We start from the raw sequence: 24,165 nt of genomic DNA, 5'->3' as shown, positions 1-24,165 counted from the left end.
TTCCTATTTTATTCTGTATGTTCATCATTCTGACTCCTTAGATGCCACTTATATAGAGAGGTGTAAGCGTAGAAAACAGTCCTTTACTAAGTGAGACCATCCATCAAACTGTGATGACTTGGGTATTTCAGGGGAGGCACCTGAGTCAAGTCCTTCACCAGGTTGCTGTCACAGTCAGAAGAAATAACAGGCACCGGTCAGGGGTTTTTTTTCTTTCTCTCTGCGTGTTTTTGGCAGGGCAGCAAGTAAAAGCGCGGGCTGAATCTGCAGCCCTTACTCATGGGGATAGGCACATCCGAGCAACCGGAGTTGCCTGCGTGATTCAAACATGGAAGATCTGGGTTGCTTTTAAGGCTTGTTTTAACTTGACAGGCAGGATGTACTCAGAGCGGTGAAACACGGCCTCCCAGGTGCATTTTGACCAGCTGTGATACTTGATCCAGGGCTCAAGCTCTTGCTATGGGTTGCCCAGCTCTTCTGGAAGGCTGTGTGGGACTGGGAACATCCGTCTCACAATGATGTGCTTACTGCAAGCATCCATGCGATCCCATTCCCACATGCAGGGGAAGCTAGGAGCGGATGCCCCGGCGTGTTCCTTTCCTGCCTCTGCACTGGCTGGAAAAGCTTTCAAGACTAGAAGGAACCACATAGGCTGTTCCCTTCTGATCTCTTTGCCTCGAAGGGCATTTCCCTACGTATCTCTTCACTGCCAAAATAGCATTGAAGAACCTTGGTGTGACATCTGGTCATGTAGCTGGGAATTAAGTGAAAACTCCCTGGTTTCATTTGACTGTTTTGGTTTGCACAAACCAAGAAACCCAAACCAAACTTTAGAGGTCATGCAATGAAAGCACAAGAGCAGTTGTTTTCCTCACCTCTTCAGTGAATCGGGGACTGCGTGAGAGTAATCCTAGCCCAGATGTAATGCTGTAATCGCTGGACCCCTGGATATGGGAATTTACCCTCATAAACTAAGGAGAGGCGTCAGGCCAGAGTGTGGTATGTGACCTCTTTGGCAGGGAGCTTGTTTGGCCTTGCAGGAAATGACTTGTTCATTTATTTAGTTCTCGTTCAAGGTCCTGCACCAATGGATGACAGGAAAGGAAGGCTCCTATGCAGCCAGCTACAACTCAGGGAACAGCAGGGCTGGCACGTGGCAGTGTGTGGAAGGGAGGCATGGGGGGGCACGCTTGATGACGGGCTCGACTTCCAGTGTGTGCTTGTAGAGCAGGGCTTATGTGCCAGACTGATGTTGGGCTTGCTTCAGGGTCTTGCCAAAGCTGTGATTTATGAGGTAAATGCCACCTGAAATCACAGGGCTGTGGTTCTCAAGATGTGGACGCAGGGTGATGAGGAACAGGCGGTTTACTGCTTGGAGCAGGGTGTGAAGGCAGAAGGTGGCTGGCCTCCCAGCTGTTCCTAAACACAGTGAGTGCAAGGTTGACACCGTGAATAGCAGAAAAGCTCAACAACAGCTGAAGTTTCTTTGGTGTCTATAAAGAGAAGGTAGGCTGGGGGCTCCGTGTCTGCCTGTGCTGCTCTGACTGCAGACAGTCCTGCTCTGTGCTGCTTGCAGCTGCTCTTTCCCTTGGAGCCTCTTTTTGTGTGGGGTCACATACCAGCCCAGGGTAGTCTTCTGCAAAATCTGCTCAATAAAATGTCTTGCAGTGGGATTTAACAAGCCAGGACTCAGTGGAAGAATCCTTGGGTTGTGCTTCTGGTCTGAACGGCATGGCTTCTGGTAAGGCTGGCGTTAGGCTTTTTTTTTTCTCTAAGCCCTTCGTAGTAGATCCCTAGTTCTGTTGATCCTAAGTGGCCCTTAATGTTGAGAAGTCTGATGGACTCTGTCCATTTTTGGTCAAAGACTGACAAAGGGAAGGACTTGGTTAGACCTGTCATGCATCTATTGGAATTTGCTCTATCAAATAGTGTTATCTTGCTCTTTGTATCTGTTGTAGTTTCCACGGAAATAAATGGGAGGCATTACTTTTGGAGCAACTTACATATATGGGAGACAGTTGGTCTGTAGCTTCCTGGGGTTCAGGAGGTACATCAGTCAGAAAAGAATGGTTATGGAGAGCGTGCCCCACCTGATAAATGAGAAGTGCTCCCCCACCGTATTCTTACCTCTAAATCGGAGAGAGACGGTTTGAAGGCTGGACTGTTTCACAGATAAAGAGGGTTGTGGTCAATGGCTCTATGTCTGGGTTAAGGCCAGTGAGGAGTGGTGTGTCCCCTTGGGGTCCATCTAAGGACCGGTGCTCTTCAGCATCTTTGTCAAAAACATAGTGGGATCGAGCGCACCTTCAGCAGTTTGCTGATGACACCAAGCTGAGTGGTGCAGTTCATACAGCAGAAGGAAGGGATGCCATCCAGAGGGACCTGGACAGCCTCAAGAAGTGGGTGTACAATGAACCAACTGAAATTCAACGAAGTTAAGTGTTACATCCAGACTGGGGCAAGCCCAGGAGTGCGTAACAGATGAGGGAGTGACTTTTTTATGCGGACTGATGGTGACAGGACAAGTGGGAATGGCTCTAAACTAAAAGAGGGGAGATTTAGATTAGATGTTAGGGGAAAATTGTTCACTCACAGGGTGGTGAGGCCCAGGCACTGCTGCCCAAAGAGCTGTGGGTGCCCCATCCCTGGAGGTGCCCAAAGCCAGGTTGCATGGGCCCTGGGCAGCCTGAGCTGGTGGGGGGCAGCCAGCCCATGGCAGGGGTTGGAACTGGACGGGCTTTGGGGCCCCTTTCACCCCAAGTCAGTCTGTGATGTCATGAAAGCTGTCAGTGAAGACTCTGGAGTGTTGTTGTTGTTTCGAATAGAAAAATAACGTGAGTGAGCTCCATGGAGCTTACAGCCTGAGGGGTGCATCTTTTTTCACTTGCATTACTTAGAAACCAGTGCAACTTCTTCAGGCAATTTCTGCAGAAATGTAGATTTCTTCCCACAGGCACAGTGAGAATGCTGAGCTGCCTTGGGAGCCTGCATCTTGCTGTCCCAGAGCTGTGTTTTACCACCTGTTGTGGGGCACACCACTAGTTTTTATTATTGCTATCTTTTTTTTTGTTTTTTACAGCTGGCAACCAGACAGTTGAGTTGCAGTGCTGCATTTTTGGAGGGGGGGGGAAGGGGGAAGTTTGCTTTTTCCATTCATTTCTTTTGTGCAGTTCTCTAGAACAGTCTCTAAGCAAGGGACTTTAAGAAGCATTGGGGATTTTAGGAAGCTTTGTTCTGCTGTAGGCTTTACCTTTTAATACCTCCAAGAGTCAAGTCATATCCATGCCAAGAGCCTTTGGTAACCTTGTCCTAATTTTTTCTCTGTTATTATAGCTTTATGGGAAGAAAAATGGACATGCCTTAGTGTGGGCAGGATGTTTGCATGCCTGCCACTTTATTCCTCATGTCCTGTAGACATGCTCTGAGAAGAATAAGGTTACCCAGTGAGTAAATCTATGTGGCTGGTCTGCACCAAAGCTGAATTACTCACAGCATCAAAGGGAACTCCTCTGAAAGTGAAAACAGTAAGTGTGTGTAATTTGCAGTTCGTGAATGGACTCTTGGCTGACCCTGAAGGGATTAAAGTGCCTTACCTCTACCTTTCCATGGGATCTCTCTGGGCTGTTAGACTCTCTTCCATCTTTGAAGAGCTTGTCCTTGTGTCATTTACTGCCAAGGGCATCCTGACTAGGAACTTTGCAGTTAGCTACTTGAAACCCTTAAGGGACAGTTCTGTCTCCCTTCATTTTGTCTCCCAGCAAAGTTTACTTTTTTTCTCCTTGCCTCATCTTCCACAGGTTGTGACTGCTGTAGAAAAAGACTTAGATCTGATTTTGCCAGCTTGGAAATTGATAGCAATGAATCTACCTTGATATAACAGTGGCTGTGGGATGAGACCCAAGGATGATTTAGCTGTGGGGTTTTTTTTCCATCTGTATGGATGCCTCCATTGCTTGGCAATGGAGCCAACCAGATCTAAGGAGCATCTGTACCTCCATGAGACATTGGATGTGTGCAGCAAACGTGTTCATACCAACCATGGCTGACTTTCAGCTAAACATTCCGAGTTAACAATAAAATGAGTGCAATTTCTAGGTATTAAGCTTTTATTTAAGAGTAGGTGAGAAGACTATGGGAATGGGGAGATTTCTGTGTGTGTTTGTCAATGCAAGGAAGGACAAGGGAGGAAAGCAAGGAGGATGGGCCACTGCATCCAGCAAAAAGGGCTGATGAAAAGAAGCCCGTAGCAACTGGAGAGAACAGCAGGCTGGACTGAAAGCTGCAGCTTGGTGTGGAATTCATTTGTTGAAACAGAATTTTTTTGGTGGCATCCCTGAGACTGGGAGCTCAAGGTCTCCTGGGTCTGGTTCTTCCGAGAAGAAGGGAGGTATTGAAGAGGAGTCCAGATGTGGTGTCCTGGGAGATGGCTGTGTGGGACAGCACTTGATGGGATTTGATTTGCCTTATATAGGCATTTTTAACTGTCGGGGACTGTTAAAGAGATGGGATTGAATGTCATCTGCTTACAAGCCTTGCCTGTGGGAAGCAGTTGGTCTCCAAGTCCTGCCTGGGATCTGGAAACTGCTTACAGACCATGAGAAGCACATAGAAGGTCGTGTCTGCTGTCCTGCCTGCTGCCCTACACCATCCTCTCGCTCAGCTTAGCAGGCAGCACTGACACAGGTGCTGTGTCGGTGAATGTGAGCGTATGCATAGAGAAGGGCATATACCTTACACAGAAGAAAAACACTTGTATGCACAAGGGAGTGTCGGGACTCGTTTGGAGGCACAGATTTAGTTGTTTTGAAACATTCCTTTGCTGAGCTGTGAACTGAACAGCTGTGCTAAGTGGCTGAGATTCACGGTCTGGTCTGACCTTTCTATACCTCCAGTAGTGTGTGCGGTACTTTGGACGATGGCCATGTTTGTGTGTCCATAGGCAGTTAGGCCCTGATCCAGGAGGCAAGTGCTTAACTTGCAGCATGTGAAGTAACGCGACTGACTTCAAGTAGGCTTGTGTGGATGCAAGGTTAACCAGATCCTTGCTCACTCGCTGCTCCTTGGTCTGCGGCCTTTCCGCAGGATGTAATACAAGTCAGCATAGCCTCAAATGATAAAGCAGGGAAGTTACCAGGGCAATCGCAGCAGAGGAATGACAAAGGTGCTGATGGAGGGCACACCTGTAGATTTATGCTGCAGGCTGTACTGTGCTGACGTGTCCTTACAGACCAGCCATGGGAAGTCTCTTGTGGTTCTGTGGCCACAAGAAAAGGTGTGCAGCAAGAATGCTCTGTGTAAATCATGGAAGCATTGAGGTTGGAAAAGACTAAGATCATCTAGCCCACCCTCACTGTGCCCGCTGCCCACATCCCTCAGTGCCACATCCCCACGGCTCTGGGACACCTCCAGGTGACCCCAGCGCTCCCTGGGCAGCTGTGCCACTGCCTCACTGCTCTTTGGGAGAAGGAATTGTTCCTAGCAGCCAACCTGAAGTGTAGTGTATCTTGTCTTTTGTGGTGGTGGAAGAAGAGAAGGGCATGTGTTTGTGCGGTGCTGAGCATGCTTTTCTAAAGAAACTGGTACTCAGTGTTTGATTCTGCAGCAGGCATCACCTATTAAATAAGAACTGCAAACAAATTTTAATAGCTCAATTGTGAAAGAGCCTGCTTAACTCTGGGAAAAGAATCTTTTTGATATGCAAGCCAAAAACATGCTAACTGAACTACAAACAACTGAAAGCTCTGCTGTTAAAATAATTCTCATAGAGAGATAGATTCGGCTGCTTTTTTTTCCTAAGATGGCCAGAACATATTGCAACATAAAGCAGAGGCAAAAACGAGCCTTACATGGACATTCCTTTCTCTTGTGAGAGGATCAGCCCTCCAGTTCTTAGTGCACTTCACTGCAGTAGTTGATTTTTCAGTTCTCCAGCTTCCAGAGAGAATGGGACAGAAATAAACTTTTTAAAATGAGCACTGCATGCACCCAAAGAGCACAACAGTTCATTTTAAGGGTAAGAAGAACACAAGCTGTTCCTATTGACAGTAGAGAAAATGGAGTGTACTCAAAGGTTCACAGTGTTTGATTTCTATTGTTAAAGCATAGGTGTGTATGATGTACAACCCCACAGGGCAGTGGCAAACAGAATTGCTAAATGCTTCTGTGCTCAGTAAGACCAGGCTGTGCAGGAGCTGGTAAGGCTTCTGGCCACAATCCTACCTGAGTATGCTGTGCTTCCTTCTGGGGTATTGTGCTGCTGCTGCTGAACTCTATACTGAGGGCACTGTACAGGAAAAGGTCAGTGGTGGGTTTGCACAAAGTCTTACCGTGTGATTGTTGGACAGCTGATTGGACTGCTCACTTGGTATAGCCAACATACCGTGCCATGGTTAAGATTTTTCAGCTGAACGCAGGTTGTGTCTCAGTTCTGTTTGGGCAGAGGCCATCCTGCCATATTCCCACGTGTACTGGCTTTTGCCGGGGATCTCACAAGCCCCGTTGTCTAAATTGAGCTAAAAAGACCCTTATCCCAAATGGCTTCTCACCAAGGAAATGACCTGTATAGCTTGCTGTTGGTATGCTTGTTTCATGAGCTTAAGTGAGTTGTGCTCACAGCATATAGCGTTGCTTGCTATGGATTCCTTCTCAGCATTGTAGGAGGGGAGGGAGAAAAAGGAGAGATAATAATTAAAAAAAGAGAAGCTATTTTTACTACTGACTGCAAAGTAAAATAAATGGATTTATTCTCTTCTTGAATCAAAGGAGGCAACAAATCAAATATGTTTAGAAGTGGTGGAGTTTTCCAAGAAGCCTTTTAAATCAAAAAGCAATCTGAAGAGAGGTTGCAGGAGTACTGTGTTGGTATTGATCACTGCTGTCATTCTTGCTGTTGAGACAGTTGTTATGCTTTCCAGCTTTTTCCAAAATTGATGTGTTTGAGGGGGAAGGCGTACGGACTCAGTAGGAGGGTTTGAGGAGGACAAGGAGTTGTCAGTGTGGAGAAAGGTTCATCGTCTCCTCATGCAGCAAGGCCTTGCTCTCCTTGGCCTGTGGTCCATACAGCAGGGTCTGCTGCCAGATGGTGGCCCCTGGGACTGCAGGCGAGGCATGTGAGCATGGAGAATGCAGGAGCACATGGCCTGTGGTTAGCTCTGAAGGTAAAGTGACCTTAATTCCAGACATTTTACCCTGATTTGTCCTGGTGACCGGAAAAAGGAAAACATAACTCCTGTTTTTAAGAAAGGGAGAAAGGAAGACCTGACAAACTGCCAACAGTAGTGGCTCTTGTATGTGCTGGGGAAGATCATGGAACAGATCCTCCTGGAAGAGGTGTTAAGGTGCATGTGAGAGGAGGAGGTGATCCAAGACAGCCAGCATGGCTTCATCAACGGCAGATCGTGGCTCACCAATCTACAATGTTGTGGTGGCACTAGTGGATAAAGGCAGGGCAAGTGTTGTCGTCTGTCTGGACTTGTGCAAGGCCTTTGATGTGGTCCCACACCGTAATCCTTATATCTAAATTGGAGAGAGATGGAATCGAATGGTGAACTGTTCAGTGGATAAAGAATTGGTTGGATTGTTGTAGCCAGAAGGCTGTGGTCAGCATCTGTATGTCCAGATGGAGCATGCTGTGAAGCGGTGTCCCCAGGGGTCTGTTGTGGGACTGGTGTTCTTCAACATCTTCATCAATGACATTGATGCTGAGGTTGCACTCAAACCCATCAAATTTGCCGATAACAATAAGCTGTGTAGAGTGGTTGACGTGTTAGAAGGAAGGGATGCCATCCAGAGGGATCTCAACAAACTCGAAAGGTGAACCCATGCGAACCTAAGGAGGTTCAACATAGCAGAGTGTAAGGTTTTGCACTTGGGTTGGAGGAATCCCAGGCATACATACAGACTGGGAAAAGAACTCCTTGAGAGTAGCCCTGCAGAGAAGGACCTGGGGGTTCTGGTGGATGAAAAACTGAACATGAGCCAGCAGTGTGCTCTTGCAGCTCAGAAAGCCAACGGTATCCTGGGCTCCATCAGAAGAGTGGTGGCCAGCAGGGACAGGGAGGTGATTTGTCCCTCTCTACTCTGCCCTTGTGAGGCCCCACTTGGAGTACCATGTCCAAGCCAGTCTGGGGCCCACACAGAAAAGATGTGGAGCTATTCAAGATGGTCCAGTAAAGGGCCCCTAAGATGCTCAGAGGGCTGGAGCGTCTCCCCTTCAAAGAAAGGCTGAGGGAGGTGGGCTTGTTCAGTCTGGAGTAGAGAAGGCTCTGTGGAGAACTAAGAGGAGAGATTTAGATTAGATGTTAGGGGAAAATTTTTCACTCAGAGGGCAGTGAGGCTGCCCAGCTGTGGTGCCCCATCCCTGGAGGTGCCCAAGGCCAGGTTGGATGAGCCCTGGGCAGCCTGAGCTGGTGAGGGACAGCCAGCCCATGGCAGAGGTTGGAGCTGGGTGGGCTTTAAGATCCCTTCCAACTCAAGGCATTATATGAGCAGTGATATGGCATGATTCTGCCGCAGAGGAAAGTCTGTCCTGGACAAGCTTGTTTCTTGCCAGGAGGAGTTGTGCTGGAAAGAATTGATGCTTTTTGACTTTATCACGTTTTCCAGAGTTTTCCAGACTCAGGAGCTTCCTGTGATGAAAAGCACAGGGCCAAAAATCCCATGAAGTCATGAAGTACAGCCTTCCTGCAGGGCTGTGTCAGGTATTTGGCATTCCTGTGCAGCAGAGGAACTCTGTGATGTGCTCATGGTGATGAAAGGCAAGTTAAGAGAGAATTTCAAGAAGATTTTGTAATGATGATGAAACTTGAAAGGAGAAAAATGAAAAAAAAAACCAGTCACCACCCGTTGCTGTATGCTAAAATAAAAATCCTTAAGGGTTGCGCATCACCTAATGTATAGCAGGCTGTAAAATAAAACTACAGGCGGTTTTGTTTGTAAAGCCTCAAAAATGAGGTTATTTTTCAAAAATACCGCAGGTCCTTTCTTTCGTCTTAGTGCGAAACTCACGTAATGTAAAAGGGAAGTGTGTTGTGTGCATTGCACTGCCTGTCCCTTGCCATACCGCTTAGTCGCGCGTTTCCAAGGCATGGTGGAGGCTGAGCTGTGTAGCAGTTGGCAGCGCTGTTGGGATAACGAGACTGAGGGCTGTAGGACCGGAGCCTCAAATTGTTTAAATTGACTTTGGTGGCACAGTGCCAGCTTGACACCAGCTGAGAATCTGGACAGAACAACTTGTCCAAGGTCACCTCACGCAGCAGAGCAGTGGATTCAGCTCCGGCCTGCAGAATCTCACTTCAGGGTGAGTAAGGAATGCATAACGTTTCTTGGAGGGTCCTGCAGTTCTTAAAGCCTTATAAAGACAGGAGTGTGTTAAAGTCTTCATTGGGGTGTGATGTAGAGCGTCTCCTTTTCGTACCAGGATCTGTGGTTAAAATTAGAAACTTTTTTTTTTATCCTCTCGCGTTATTTATTTCCCTATAAATACTGTGGAAAGTTCCGGTGTGGGATTTTAATCGCACTAGTCTCAAGTCTGTTGAGTTGAATTGAATTGAAGCGAATGGTTTTCTCCATTACTCAAAGGTGATAAATATCTCCTTCTTTGTGACTCGCTTGTTTTTGAAATGGGGTTTTTGTTAAACTCTTTTCAAGGATGGACACAACGTGTTTCTTGTTCTCTGCTGTCTGTGTTTCTGAATGCTTAGTTGGCAGCAGAAACCATTATCTTCCTTGTGATGTTTTCTCACTGGTGGAAAAGGAAAGGTCAGAAAAGGCGGTGCTGTTCTGGCTTTTGCCATCCAGAGTTGTTCCTTAAAGTCTGGTTAGACTTGAATGAGTGGGTTGCTGCACACCTTTACAACATTGTTGTACCATGTTCTATGCCATCCCTTGCTCAGAGACTCCTGGGATTGTTGCAGGTCCAGGGAGGACCTGTAGCACTCACGGGTCCCAGGTGGGCATCTGGCTTGGGATGCACTCTGCATCTCTGTAGTATGGCATGGCTCCCAGCCGTGGCACCCCCTGAGAAATCAGGGATGTGCTCTCTTGAGCTGTATGCCTTGGTGAAAAAGTGGACACGTTCAGCATTGGAAAACTTGTGTGATTGCCATGTTTGATCAGAGGATAAACTCCTCTGGGGTGTGATTGTTTTTTCCAGTGTGGTTGACAAACATACAAGTTGGTTCTGATGGGTCAGTGAAGTTGCACAAAATAAGATTAATTGTGATTGTGCTTCTTCCTGTGCATTACCAGGGCTCCTCAGAAAAGAGCTGACACTGATATTTCCAGAACTGCAGAGGAGGGGGTTTCTGGCTTGCATCTAGACAAGATGATGTGAAAATTTACAAAGTGCTTCCTCCTGGTTTCTGGAGATCCTTTTATTTTCCCCCCACTCCTTTCTCTTTCAGCCCCTGAATAATTTTTCAGCGTGTGACATGTTGGTGTGAATGTGGGGGAGAGAAGCAGAGGACTGTGTTAAGATGCAGGGTCTGCCAGCAGAGGTGCACAGGATTCAATAGCTGGAGTCCCACCGTTCATTTACTCAAGTGGGACTGTGGAAAGTGACCTTAATGGTACCAAGCAAAGCAGGACAGTCTCTGTATTCTCCCTGCCCCCGTTTACAAGGATCAGAGCATGCATCCTCCTCAGAGTGGACTGACAGCTAGCACCCCTGTGCAAGGTGAGGTTGGGCTTTACAGCCGGATTTGTCTGCAGGAATGTCGTCAGTTGGAGGAGGAAAGGGACAACCTGAGATAGCTCAGTGGTGACACCTGTTGACTGGCAGAATGGCTGTACCGGTGGTGTGAGGTTGGGAGGACTGTAGGAGGCAGGAATAACAAGGTGTTTTGGTGTGATAAGGCTTGGCTTGTGTAAGCAGTATGAAAGAAGATACGGGACAGTGAAGCGGTTTTATTAGAGGAACCTGATGTGAGAGGGAAGCTGCATTAGGACAAATCTTTGTCCCCGGAGACAGATGAAGCAGGAGATTTTACTGTGGCTGATCAAAATGTCCCTGTCTCCAGTTCTGTGGAGAACATTACTGGTGATCTTGCCCACCGTGCCGTCTCCAGCCTTCCCAACTGCTTCATCTCTTGCTCATTTGGCTGTTGCAGAAGCTGCTGGAACTTGCAGACATGCAAAGGGCTGCCCATAGGAGATATTTTCCCCTCCTGAGAGAATTCTCCCCAGCATAGGCCATATTGAAGCTAGAGGAGGCCTGCCCCTCTGTCAAATGTTACGTAATTGTGGCACGGCTCTACAAGAGTGTTATTTTTCTGGTAGAGCTAATGCAATCCTTTCTTATTCTGTTGTTTTCCTTTGCAGGTATAGCTGCACCTTGAAACTAAGGTCAGTTGTCTTCCAGTGTCCCTCACCACTACAATGTGTAAGACCATCTTACTAGGAAAAGCAAAGCTCCTTGTAGAGCTATTGTCTAAACTCAGCCTTCTGTCCTTTACCCCACGTTCCTCATCAGGCAGGTGGCCTGGTAGCCATGCAGCAATTTGTATGCTGGCAGAGCTAAAAATTTTCTTGGTTAGATTTGTATTCCAGTACCATCTTTGGGAAGTCACCTGGTCCCTTCTCCCTCCCTAAATGTAAGTATTTATGTGGAAATCAAAAGCTGGTTAATGAATGTAAGTTCTTCCCCTGGAAGTGAATTCTCCCCAAATCTGCCTTTCCTCCCTTGTGAGCTATGGGTTGTCTGTGGTAGCCTTCATGGAAGAGTTGGTGGGGACGTGCAGGAAAGCAGAGGCTCCCCCTCCTGCTGGTGTCTGCAGCCTAATCTTTGTTGCAAGCTGAGGTCACTATTTCTGCAGCATGCATGGCAGCTCAGGGAAGGTCCTGCGCTTGAGGAACCAGATGTTTGTGCTCCAGGTTGGCATAGCAGGTCTGCACTGTCTGCAAAGAGGTACTCTTTCCTCATTGGTAATACTTGCTGCTGTTTAGCTTTGCCTGACAAGTGAAGGAGCGTTAGCTGTGGGGCAGGGAGGCTGAAGCTCTACAGCTGATAGAGAAGGGAAATAGGAATACATTTATTTCCCTTTCCCCGCTTCCTCCTGCTGCCCCACGGCTGAGCAGGTCTCATGGAAGGAATAGCTTCAGGGTAGTAATGATGAGCCACGAAGGAAGCAAAAAGTCTTCCTAGATCCTCAGCAGATGTTACTTTGATGCTGAGGGTCTCTTCCTTTGATAGATCCAAATAAAACTAGGAACACACAAGAGTGCCTGCCTGGGGGTTGGCTCCACTAAGCTGTCTCTTTGGTCCTGATTTTTCAAATGGGGTTAACATGAAGGACCCTGTTTGCTCATAGGCTGTGCAGTCACCTGCCATTCGCCCTGCTATCCTTTGACACCAAGATTCTCAGAGTAAGTACTTGGGCCTGTTCCTAGCCTGCTCTGCTCTTTAAAGGGTTTTTAACTGTCCCTGCTCAGCTCTGCTCATTGTTACAGATAGCTATGGCTTCTGCCATGGCATTTTGTCCCTCTCTTTCCTGATTACCAGATGTATTTCTAGATATGTTTAATTTTAATAAATATAAGGGATAGATGTCCTGGGGCTTCTGTATACATTTGTCTGTAATTAAGGTAGGATTAATTGCATGAAATTGTTTTTAAGAGACTCTTATGAGATCAGCAGACAGGAGCATGGGATAAAATGTATAATGAATACATTATGTTATAAATAATGGACGCAGCCAGTGCACAGGCATCCCTGAAAGGTAATAGCTCTTTAAATATTTAATTAAGTGGGAACCATCGGGAAAACACTGTTTGTCACTAAGGTAATTTTCAGCCTGGCTTAGTGACACGTAGATCACTCTGAATGAGTGCAGAGACCAGCATGCAGCTGGGACCCTATGTAGGGAGATATTTGTTGGCTGGAGAGTTGGTTGGAAGGGGTATCACTGAGGGCTGATCAAAGAGGAGCTGCTGATGGCAGCTCAGAGTGCTTTGCTGCTGTTTTGTCATTGCTGGTTTAGCAGTTGCACGTCTGTCTGTTTTGCTGGTGTTTCCCATCTCCTCCACATTCATTTCATTATGTTCTTCTCCAGCTCTCAGGCTGTTTTGCAGTTTTACCTCTGCCAGTGCAGCAGGTAGTTAAATTGAAAGGCCTCACTGCAAGGTCTGAGTGGTTTGTGATGGTTGCCCAAACCCACTGTGCCTTCACACACATCTCTCCACGTGTCTCTGTGCTGTTTCCTGCTTTGAACTTCATTATCTGGCTATCAGTGAGGTTTCCTGAATTTCATATCTTAGAGAGAGGGCTTTTAGAGAACAAGTCCAGATTCAGTGTTGTGTGACAGAGGTAAATATGAGAGCTGGTGCATTCTCTGGGGCTGAGACCTTGTCTCCAAGTTGGAAAGTGCCTGGTGTGATTCTTTTGGTCTACAGGCAGTAAATAACAATTAAACGAATAACAGTTCCAGAGTTCTGTAGTGTAGTTGCAGAGAAGCACAAGGGGGGAGGAGCAGTAAGGAAAGCAGGGAGAAATGGTGGTCTTTGCTGCAAGAGATGTGTTTGTATTGAAACGAGGCACCAAAGCTCCCTTTTCACTCTTGTTTGTTTATGCAGGCAGGGCTGCAAAGGTGAGAATAGAATTAAACTGGGAAAAAAAGTCATGGTTTATTTTCTTTTCTCTCTTTCTCTTTTTTTTTTTTCCTCAAAAAAGCTACAGCTTCCTCTTTTCAATGCGTCCTTCTACAGAATTAGACTTCGCTAGAAGTGTAAAAGAGGGAAAAACTAAGCCAAAATAAAATACTTGATTCCAAGCTGGCTAAAACATTTCACCTGACCAAAAAGCTTTCCTTTCCCATGTCAGCTCAGAATTAGGTGAGAAACACATAAATATACAAGAGAAAGAAGTGAGTGTTCAGCTCCTAAACAAGCAAACCCCCCCCCCCCCACCCACCAGGTCTATACCCGGTCATATGGGCTTGGAATACAACTGATTTTCCACTGCCTTTAGAAGATATATCTCCTCCAGGGAATTACACTCTTACTGTGTGACACTGTCCAAGTGTTTCAAGAAAAAAGGATCTGTTTGAGAACAGTGGGCCTCTCAATTACTGCTTTTTCAGCCATATAAAGCTTTGATTTCCAGGTTCAAGCAGTCACAGTCTTGGAACCGTATAAAAAGTAGCACTGTAGCTGGTGGAAAATCAGTTTTAGGTTATTATTTTTAATTCATTATTGCTAATGTTTCCTTGCTACCTGTCCTGAGTGAAGAAAACTGTGATTGAGTGACTTCATTGATACAGACGTTGGGAATGACCTGTGTGACTTGTGGTGTAACCACTTATAAAGTCACTTCAGTAAAATGTATTACTGCTGCTATTCTTGCCCTTTGATTCTTTGCTCCTTACTTTGAAGGACCTTTTCTTCTGGTTTCACTGAGCTTTGGATGAAGCCCAGGTTTTGGGCAATGCTGTGGGAAGATTTGAAGCAGTGCTTGTGGATTGGCAGCAGTGGGGAGAGCTGGTAAATGGAGTTGAGGAGGTGGCCAACACAAGGAGGGACTCGGAGAAAGCTTTAGACATGCAGAAAAAAGGAGTCAGCAGGGACTCTGAGCGTGTGTTGGTGAGGGAGCAGTGTGAGAATATCATCAATGTTCAGCCCTCTCTGTTTGTAAATGGGGAAATGTTAACGAAATGAAAGGCTGGCTGGTGGGATATGCCACAAAAATGAAACTCAGAAAATGGAGCTAAAAATACAGAGTCCTGAATGGATCAGTGGGAAACTGTCACCTTGAGTGTCACGTGTGGTTCAGTGGGGACAGAGGGAAGAGTCCAAGGAAACATGATGAAAATGATGAGGGGCATGAAGAGATTGTGAAAAGAAGAAAAAAGAGCAAAAACCCCCTGTTTATCTTCGAGAGGAACTGAATCATGGGAGAGATAATAGGGAGATTTAAAAAGTGGTAGTTTGGGGAGGTCTTATGTACTTTCATGTAAAGCAAGAAGAAGGGAAGAGCCAATTTAATGGTCAAACTGGTGTGAGTAATAAATACACTCTAAATTTTTGCACAAACTGGTAATGAACACTAAAGGCAACTTCGGATAATCTCATATCCTATGACTGTTTTTGGCACAAATTAGTGAACCAGTTATCTGAGCTTAAAACTGACACTGCTGAGGACAGCAAAGAAGTAGGCAGGGGTGCATAGGTTCTTATGGAGTCTATCTGCTACTTAGGAGATGAATGCTGTGGTTTCTGACATTGGCCTTTATGTTAGGAGGGTTTTTATTGAACTGATTAGCTAGAATCCCCCCAAAGAGTGTGGCCTCTATGCTATACTTGCCATATACAAGTATTAAAAATGATGGTGGTGTGGCCAACATGCTTCCCCTACCTTCCTGTTCCCCTTTCTTCCACCCAGACAGATAAACATAGAAATAAAGCTTTGAAATCAGATGGAAGAAACTGGCTGCTCTTCAAAGCCAGGTGTAGTTTTGTTTTTGTGTTTTCCCTGAGGATGCTTTATTTATGGTCTTAGCTGCTCATCTGCTCATGATTCTGAAAAGAAAACGTCTTCCAAATCAGAGTGCGAAGAAAGATAATCCATTTCTGAAATGCTTATGCAATCCTGAGCTCACATTACCCCGTGAAAATCCGTGTGTGTCTGGTTGCTATAGGAGAAACCTGGGGCTGTGGGCTGGATGGGTGCTCACCTGCTCCCCCACTAACGCTGCTTGCACCTGGTTTGTAGTGTGGGAGCTTGGGCTTGGATGCTCCAGATCTTCTCTTCCCCAGGAATATTTTCCTGTTGTATTCACTGTCGGGAAGTTTCAGGGAGAGGGAGATAATTCAGCTGGTTCAAAATAAAAAACACAAAAACAACCCTCTGAAAACCGAAACCGCCACCATCAAAACAATAGATAAAAGGGACAGACGAGAGGAGGGAGGACAAACCTATTCCAGAAAAGCTGTGCTGTTTTTGGCTTCAGCCAGCAGGATCTAGCAGTTTGCATAGAAAGTAGTTTATTGTCAGCAAGAGACGAGGATAACTGCCAACAATGCAAAGCCATTGGCAGCAAGGCATCATGCCTCGGAAAGGCCTGGGTGACAGATCTATCCTTTTGTCTGTCTGCTGGGCCAGCCTTTGCTTTGCCAGCCCTTAGTTGTGCGAGCTCCTTGCTTATAGCAGCTTCGTCTTCATTGCGCTTTGGCATCGTTGGCCAAACCCTCTGCTGTTGTAGGTCAGTCATACGTCGTGGTTCAAGTTGTTATTCCATCTGAACGTTGTGCCTGAGTGTTTCACATTCTCCTCTGTTCATTCAGGGTTCTCTTGTCCTCTGACGTGACCTGCTTTGAATGAGCAGCGCTGGGATGCCCTTGTGTTATGGCTTTGCACACATGAAGTGAAGGAGGGCCTTCCATGACTTTGTTAAACCTCAAGACCCTGATTCATCCCCCTTACTTCCTCCCAACTTCATTTTTTCTCTTAAAATTGTTAAGGTTGGAAAAGATGTCCGAGATCATCTAGTCCAGCCATCAAGCCATCCCCACCGCGCCCTACCGTATCCCTCAGTGCCACATCCCACGGCTCTGGGACTCCTCCAGGTGACCCCACCGCTCCCTGGGCAGCTGTGTCAGTGCAGAATCACTTCTGGAGAAGGAATTGTTCCTAGCAGCCAACCCGAACCTCCCCTGGCACAACGTGAGGCCATCCCCTCTCGTCCTATGGCCGTTCCCTGCCAGCAGAGGCCGACCCCGCCTCACACAGCCTCCTTTCAGGTCATTGCAGAGAGCCATGAGGTCTCCCCTGTCTTTCTAGCAGTGAGGGCCCTGGCCAGTGCGGGGGGACAGTCACCTCCCTGTATTTTCTTTTCCCCCTGTTTATAGGGCATCATATATTTTTAAAGTCTCAGATGAAAAGCCCGCCATGCCATGGCCAGGTTCATGGAATGCCCTCATCTCAGTGACAGGGTTGGGGTCTTTTTATCATCACCACCAAGGTCCAGCTGCATTTCTGACTAGCTGAGGTTCCTGCAGCTTGATGCTGAAAACAGATACTGTGAGATCAGTGTGTGACTGAGGAACACCAGAGTGCTGTGTGACATTATGAAATAGTACTCTTCCTGCTGAAAAGTGCAGCTTAGGATGTGCTTAGCTCTGTTCCTGCAGTGCAGAAAGTTGTAAACTGCAGCCAGAGCCATCTGGAATAGCGTAAGGAACTCATGAGCTCCCACATGGAGTTTTGGATCACATGCAGAGCATTTTCAGAACTTCTGGGCAACTTGACCAGTTCTTCTTTCCACTCTGTTTCATTGTTATAAGTAGGGCAGATCAGTGATGTCGCTGGAGTGCGTGTTGTCACAGGGCTGCCACCCTGGCTTGGCAGCTACAGGGGTTCGCAGCAAACAAACACAAAAGCACTTGCTGTCTTATTTAAAGAGACAAGACTATTGGCTTTCTGTTTCTAACTTTTGCTGTTTGCCCTTGAAAAGAAGAATTTTGCTTACTCTGTGCTGTTTTGACAGTCCTTCCGCAGAATATCAGATTTTTTTTTTGTATTTTGCTGACTGGGATTTAGCATATATTGAAATCAATGGATCAGGCTTGTGTTTGGTGGAGCTGAGGCTCAGACGCCACCACCTCTGGATGATCTGAAGCTTGAAGTCAACGTAATTTCTGCCTTAGGACAGATAAATAGAAGGTTATGATATACTTTGAAGAAAGCATCTCATTTCACCCACGCATTTTATTTCCTCTTGCTCTATTGAACCAAATGGGGTATAGAAGAGAGGTGACTAAGGCAGGGTTTTGAGGTTGGTAGGGTGTGAGTACTGCTGTGAGACAGCTGCCAGAAAGCTGTTTAGGGCTGGGAGGAAGCAGAAGAGGTTTCTGCAGGAACTTCTGGGTTGCTGCAGCACTTGTGGGTTCTCCCTCCTGCCTTCCCTCCCCTCAGCAACGTGCAGCAGCACTCCGACTGCTTGGAGAAGAGCCTCTCTGCTTGGAAAAACAGCAACTATGTGGAACTGAAACTGCTTAGCTTGATTGCCCGTGTATGTTTATAATTAAGGAAGATGCCTGATGTTGCATTATTGTGTGTGCTCATTTTGAGAAACTCAGGCCACTTCTATCAGTGAGGTTTGTTAACTCGCAGCTCTCACCCGTGCTCACAGATTAAACAAACAGTAATCTCTAAAGTTTGTAAAGCAAGTGGAGAACAATACAAAGTGCCTAAAGCTTAAAACAGTGGTGTTTAGTTTATCAAGGTGCAGACTATTTTATTCATTTATTTATTTTTGCTTAGGAAACAAGTTTCTTAAAGCTGCCTGTGCAACTGTCATTTTCCCCCTTCTTTTTTTTCTTTTTTTTTCCCCTCACTTGAATTTAAAACTACTGGATGCATAGAGCATGTGCTTTTGGCTAAGCAGGCAGACATGACGTCTAAGACCAAGCCGCATTATGCCAAGAATGCCATGGAAAACAGCCAGCTGTTTTTGTTGACATTGCTAAAACAGTTTCACTTTGCAGCACCAATGCAAAGCCAAAGAGGGGAGGGAGTAGGGGAGTAAAGCAGGGAACAGATAAGAAGTAATGAGATGAAGTAATTGCATGTTACGTTGCGTACTGATATCCAAAATCATTCTGTGCCTTGTAAGCCTGGCAGCAAAACACAGGGTTCAGTGTTTGGCTGGAACCAATTGATCAGTTTGGGTCACGAAGCTGTTCCAGAATGCATGTGGTTTGATATGCTGCGCTATAGGAGACTTTAGGTTTACTGCACAGAAACACTTTTTGGTACGCAGCGAGTCGACTTTTCAGTCGGTTGCTTGCCCAGCTGCGATTGCTTGCACTTGCTTCTCAAGATCCACCGTTCTGTTCTTTGTGGCAAAGTGCTGGTGCCAGCTTCTTTAGTCTTTTGCTGCAGTCTGAGACCGTTTTGCTCCAGGCTCCCCACTTTTTTGCTCTCTGCTACTTCGTTGCTTTCTTAGGGAAGATTCTTGTTTTGGTGCCTGTTGGCCTAGGGGCTTGGGGTTTGTTTCTTAGTGTTCTCAACAGCAGTTGCATGGAGTGCTGAAAAAAACATGTTGGATGGCTGTGAAGGACCAACAACAGCATGCAGTGGTTTTGCAGTCAGCTTAGCAAAGAAACTGGCAAGTAAGAGCAAAATGGGTGAAGTTTGGAAAATGTGAAGTCAGTAAATGAATGCACACCTCGTGTTTGAAGGACTGCACGTGCCGAGGCATGATAGAGAATAAGCTCAGACTCCCTGGTCTAAAATGGGTAGCACCAGCTGGGCCAAGGCTTATCTCTTTATCCATTGAATATAAAGTTTCTGATGTCAGTAGGTATTTTTTGATGATTTGAAGACCGCTGAAGTATCTCGGAGGAATGCTCTGGCCCCATTCCCTGTAGCCTTTATAGTTCAGAGAGCCATGTTGGATGGGAATAACGGTGCATTTGGGCTTAATAACCACTTTGAGAGTGGACGTGGTTGTATCCTTATAAAGATTTTTATCAGTTGCTTTCTGCTCTGTGAGAAGCTGCTTACTTCATGTTTCTGAACCGAATGCTTCATAATGCATTGAAAAGCTGTGTCTGGTCTGTGGGGAACGTGTTCAGGAGCCTTCTCTCTGGGATCATCAGGCACTGACAGGACCAGAAGTGATGGCTTTAACTTACACCAGGGGAGGTTCAGGTTGGCTGTTAGGAACAATTCCTTGTCCCAAAGAGCGGTGAGGCATGGCACAGCTGCCCAGGGATAGGTGGGGTCACCTGGAGGTGTCCCAGAGCCGTGGGATGTGGCACTGAGATGTGGGCAGTGGGCACGGTGGGGTGGGCTGGTCGCAGGACTTGGTGATCTTAGTGGTCTTTTCCAGCTTCACTGGCTATGATTGCATTGGAGATGAGATACTGAAATGGATCCCCATTGACCAGTTGGGTGAAAATAGCTGTTCCAACATTTATTACAAAACATAATTCGAAAACAGTGATTGCTCTTACACCTCAGTACCCTGTCCTCTCTGACACAGTCCTCCTGCTTCTGTTTTCTGTGCTATGTGGGTTGCTGAACTCCATCTGAAGTCAAGAGGAACCGCTTGGTCTGAGAGGACAGAGCTTTCCTAACGCCTATGGAGCACATTATTGATTCACAAAGAAGCCTGCTTGACTTCTGTGTCAAACACTGCATCTCTTAGGCCTCATTCAGCAGCAAGCTTGATGGCAGTTGTAAGCAGAAGTGGCTTAAATGTCTTTTCAGAATGTGCGAAGCTTGGCAGTTTGGCCGATATGGATCTAACAGACTAGAAGCAGGGGTTAGTGCTTTTTTGTTTGTTTCTCCAGGCAGCAATGGAGGATGCTCTGATTTTAAATCCATTATTGCTCTGTACTTCCTGTGAGATCTTAGAGCCCCTTGTTAAGAACTTTTTAATAAGGGAAGTTGTGGAGGAACGAACCAGACTCCTCCAGTTTTTGGGACTCACTGGAATGTGGAGCGAACAGGATGTACCTTTCCAGTGTGATTTAAGAAACACTGCTGTTCTTAATACAAAGAGCAGTAGGTTTAAAATCATAGAATCACAGAGTATCCTAAGTTGGAAGGGACCCACAAGGATCACAGAGTCCAACTCTGGGTCCTTTTTGTACTGTGGTGCCCAAAACTGCACGCAGTACTCAAAGTGAGGCCATGCCAACATTGTTTAGTGTGGGGAAAATCACTTCCTTTCCACGGCATGCAGATGCTTTAAGCATTCAGGAACAGGATCACAAGTTGCTTTTCTGGTACAGTCTCATGTATCTACTGTTCTTTTGTTTTAGGTTACGATGCTTTGAGCTACTCTGTGGAAAATGATGGCAAGTGGAGCGGGAGACAGCTACTGCAAGCAAATGAGGACAACACGACGGAAGTCCCAGGGGATGGGGGGAAGCAGAATGTCAGAAATTGCACTGAACCAGGTAGGAATGATAGTTGCTTCCAGCCTCACAGTTGACTTTCTTACTTCCCAGATCTCTGCATTGGTTTCACCTATATTGCTGAAAGGTTTTAGTTATTTTTAGGTCTGTAAACATCTTTGCTGTTTTCTTTGTGAATGTGGACCATATGGATATTGCAGACTCTCTGCAGGTAGGGTTAAGGAGAAGGCGTGCTGTCAGCTAGTGTGTAAGTGTAACATCTGCTGATAGCCAAGTCATGAGGCTTGTGCAAAAAGCTGTGACATCCAAAGAGTCTTAAGTGTTTATTGCATGAAAACCACACACGTTGTTGTGGTCAAATATGCATTGTGAATATGTGTGCTAGAACAAGTATTATTTGTAGCATTAGTTGATTGTCTTATATTTAGTATTAGTGGCTCCAGCAGGTTATTAACTAGACAAATTTAGTTTGAAGTTTCACAGCTGAACTTCTAGGCTTTTCTGATGTGAAATGCATAATACAGCTTTTTCCTCAGGGAAGAACCTTAGCAGGGTATTTCTTATCTCTGTGACTCCTGTTTTTATGAAACTCATAGGAGCTTAATGTCCTTGAAGCTCTATTGCTCCATTACGTTTGGTTGAAGTTGGTTGACATACACAGGTGCTTTTGGAGAAGGTGAGCACAAGCGTGTATCAAATGTGTTTTTCTGCTTTACGTGTCCCACGTTCTCAGGAGTCCAACTACAGCTAGAATGCTAACTGACTGAGTAGAGAGATTATTTAGCTGCGGGAGATGAGCTTATGTGCTCTTTCAAATTACATTTCCTGAGCTACTTGGAGACCTGACACAGCCTTTCAGGGAGGCTGTAAGAAGGAAGGGGACAGACTCTAGCAAGATCTGTTGTGATAAGACAAGGGGAAATGGTTTCAAAGTAAATGGGAGATTTAGAGTAGATATGAGAAAGAAGGGTTTTTTACACTATGGGCAGTGAAGCACAGGTTGCCCAGAGAGAGGTGGTGGATACCCCATCCTTAGAGATATTAAAGGTCAGCCTGGATGGGGCTCTGAGCACTGATGGAGCTGTAGATGTCCCTGTTCAGTGCACAGCAGTTGGATGGCCTTTAAGGGTCCCTATAATTATAATTATAATCCTATAATTCTGTGATTCTATATACAAAAAAAATTCCACGGATATTAGAAAAAAAGACAAGGGGGTATCTTTTCAGTTCACATCCAGTTGATTGCATCTTTTTTCTTTTTACCCAAACAGAAGTCATTGAAATGTATCACTAATAAGAAAGGGAAAGCTCCATAAGCTGTTCAGTCCTTTATTTTTTCCTTTTCACAGAGGAGCTTGGGTATCATTTCCCCTAAGTTCAAGGGAGGGATCGGAAAGGTGTTTCTTCATTCTTCAGAGCTTATGTAGGTTATGCACCCCAGGAGAAATTCTAACAGATACAGTTCTTGCTGCATTTCTCTGCCTGTAATTTTTCCTCTCCTCTAAAACTCACATTTCAGGACAAGTGGATGATGACATTCTTTTTTTAAACAGCAACAGTTGGTACAAAGCAGTCTTCTTATTCCACTCTCACATGTTTGCATACCTCCTGTGTAGTGCAGGTCCAGTCTTTCAGCCTCACATCATCATATATAGTAATCTCTCCCCCCCCCCCCCAGCCCAACTTCCCTCAGTATTTAAATATCTGCTTTCTCACCATCCTCACCTCTTTCTACCACCTTCACTAAATACAATGGATTGTATGAAATGGATGGGATTTTATTTATTGTGTTTTTCCATCTCTTTCTTGGAAGATAAAGCATCAATACTTACTGAGCGAACTGTGTACTGTTCAGGAGAGAGAGTAGAAATACTGATGTGCATTACTGCTTTTTCTCTGACTTGTCATGGAATTACTACAGAATACATCCTGTGATGGCAAACAAAGTGGCATTACTGTAGGTAAGAAGGCAGAATGAACAAGTTTGTGTTGCATTGGTTGTTTCACAGATTTTTTTTTGTTATTATGTTTTTAATTTTTGTTTTTAGCATTAGGATCTAAATGTAAATCATGAAAGCTATGCTGCACAGCAGTCAGAAGTGTTTGACTTGTATTGTTTTGAATGGGGATGGGGCTCTTTTGAAGTCCATATGGGATGTATGTGTTGACTCCAGTGGGATTTCAGGCCACCTGCAGAATATTTCAGTTCTACTTTTTCAGCAAACGGAAGAAGTAAAAGAAGAGTTGATGGAAGAGATGCTGTTAATAGCTTAGAAGTGTTTGTGTTCGGGACGTTGGTTGTGTTCAGTAAGACATGAATGAGCAAAGTGTTCCTAGTGGTACTTTGAGAAGAATTTCAAATAATTTCATTTTCCACGTGACTCAGATGCCAGGTTTCTAAATCCTGCCCAAAATGAGCCGCTGGTTATAAGCCCATACAACTTCAGCTCCTGCCTGTCTTTCCTGATGCAAAGAAGTGATACATCTGTTCAGGAAATTGAAATGGAGCCTGATGGTCGAAGTGGGCTGCTGAAGTTTGCTTAGGCAAAAGCAACTTTAACTTCATCCAAGCAGCATTAATGTACCCCAGTACCTCAGGTTTACATCTAAAGCATCAGAAAGAAAACAGAGATCCTGTCTGCACTGTAAGCTGTCAAATCATAAGGAAATTATATAAAATTAAGCATTTTACCTTCTGCTGTCTGTTTTGGGTTAGAACTTGTAATAAAATGAAGTAAAACATTTCTGACAAAAATCCTGTTCTGAAACTAACTGCATCTCTAGCTAGAATTCTTGTTTCATGGATTTATTTTACTCATTATTTATTTGTATTTGGTTAAAGGGTAGAGAGGAGAGAACAAAGGTTTTTTTAAATTTTGTTAGTGCTTACTAACTGTCATCTGTTGTCATCTTTAGCTGTCCTAAAGAGCTGTGTTGTTGGAGCTGATAGGAAAGATATAAGAAATTGCACTTGTGCCATCAGAAGATGCTGATTCAATACAATCAAAACCTCCTGTTTAAATGCAGCTGGCTAATTTGATTCATTGGGTTCCAAACAGTGTTGCTCATCCTGGGCAGCACCTTCTGTGCACATAGGAGTCTACTGAGGAGCTGGATCTGCCTGCTTGTCCTGTTGCTTTTGAGGAGGGACTCTCATACCTGGAGGTGCAGGACAGCCTCGTAGTTCCAAAGCCAGTTCCTGGGTGAAGGCCCTCTCCTCTCCTCTCCTCTCCTCTCCTCTCCTCTCCTCTCCTCTCCTCTCCTCTCCTCTCCTCTCCTCTCCTCTCCTCTCCTCTCCTCTCCTTC

The 24,165-nt window shown here is 45.6% G+C and overlaps 1 protein-coding gene across 1 annotated transcript in view; it reads left to right on the top strand.

The window, feature by feature from the left end:
* Window positions 1-24,165, top strand: part of SLC24A3 (solute carrier family 24 member 3) — a gene marked incomplete at its 5' end in the record, with an annotated part of 140,601 nt that overhangs the window by 2,842 nt on the left and 113,594 nt on the right. Inside the window, one exon of the mRNA XM_042875270.1 lies at window positions 20,764-20,901. Coding sequence (XP_042731204.1) covers window positions 20,764-20,901 — 138 coding nt within the window. The remainder of the gene's footprint in view (window positions 1-20,763; window positions 20,902-24,165) is intronic.

This window comes from Lagopus leucura, unplaced genomic scaffold (genome assembly GCF_019238085.1).
Source record: "Lagopus leucura isolate 7727_CA_CO unplaced genomic scaffold, USGS_WTPT01 Super-Scaffold_73, whole genome shotgun sequence".
NCBI lineage: Eukaryota > Metazoa > Chordata > Aves > Galliformes > Phasianidae > Lagopus > Lagopus leucura.
Note: the sequence above shows the minus strand (reverse complement) of the source record. Positions and strands in the feature narration are given on the sequence as shown.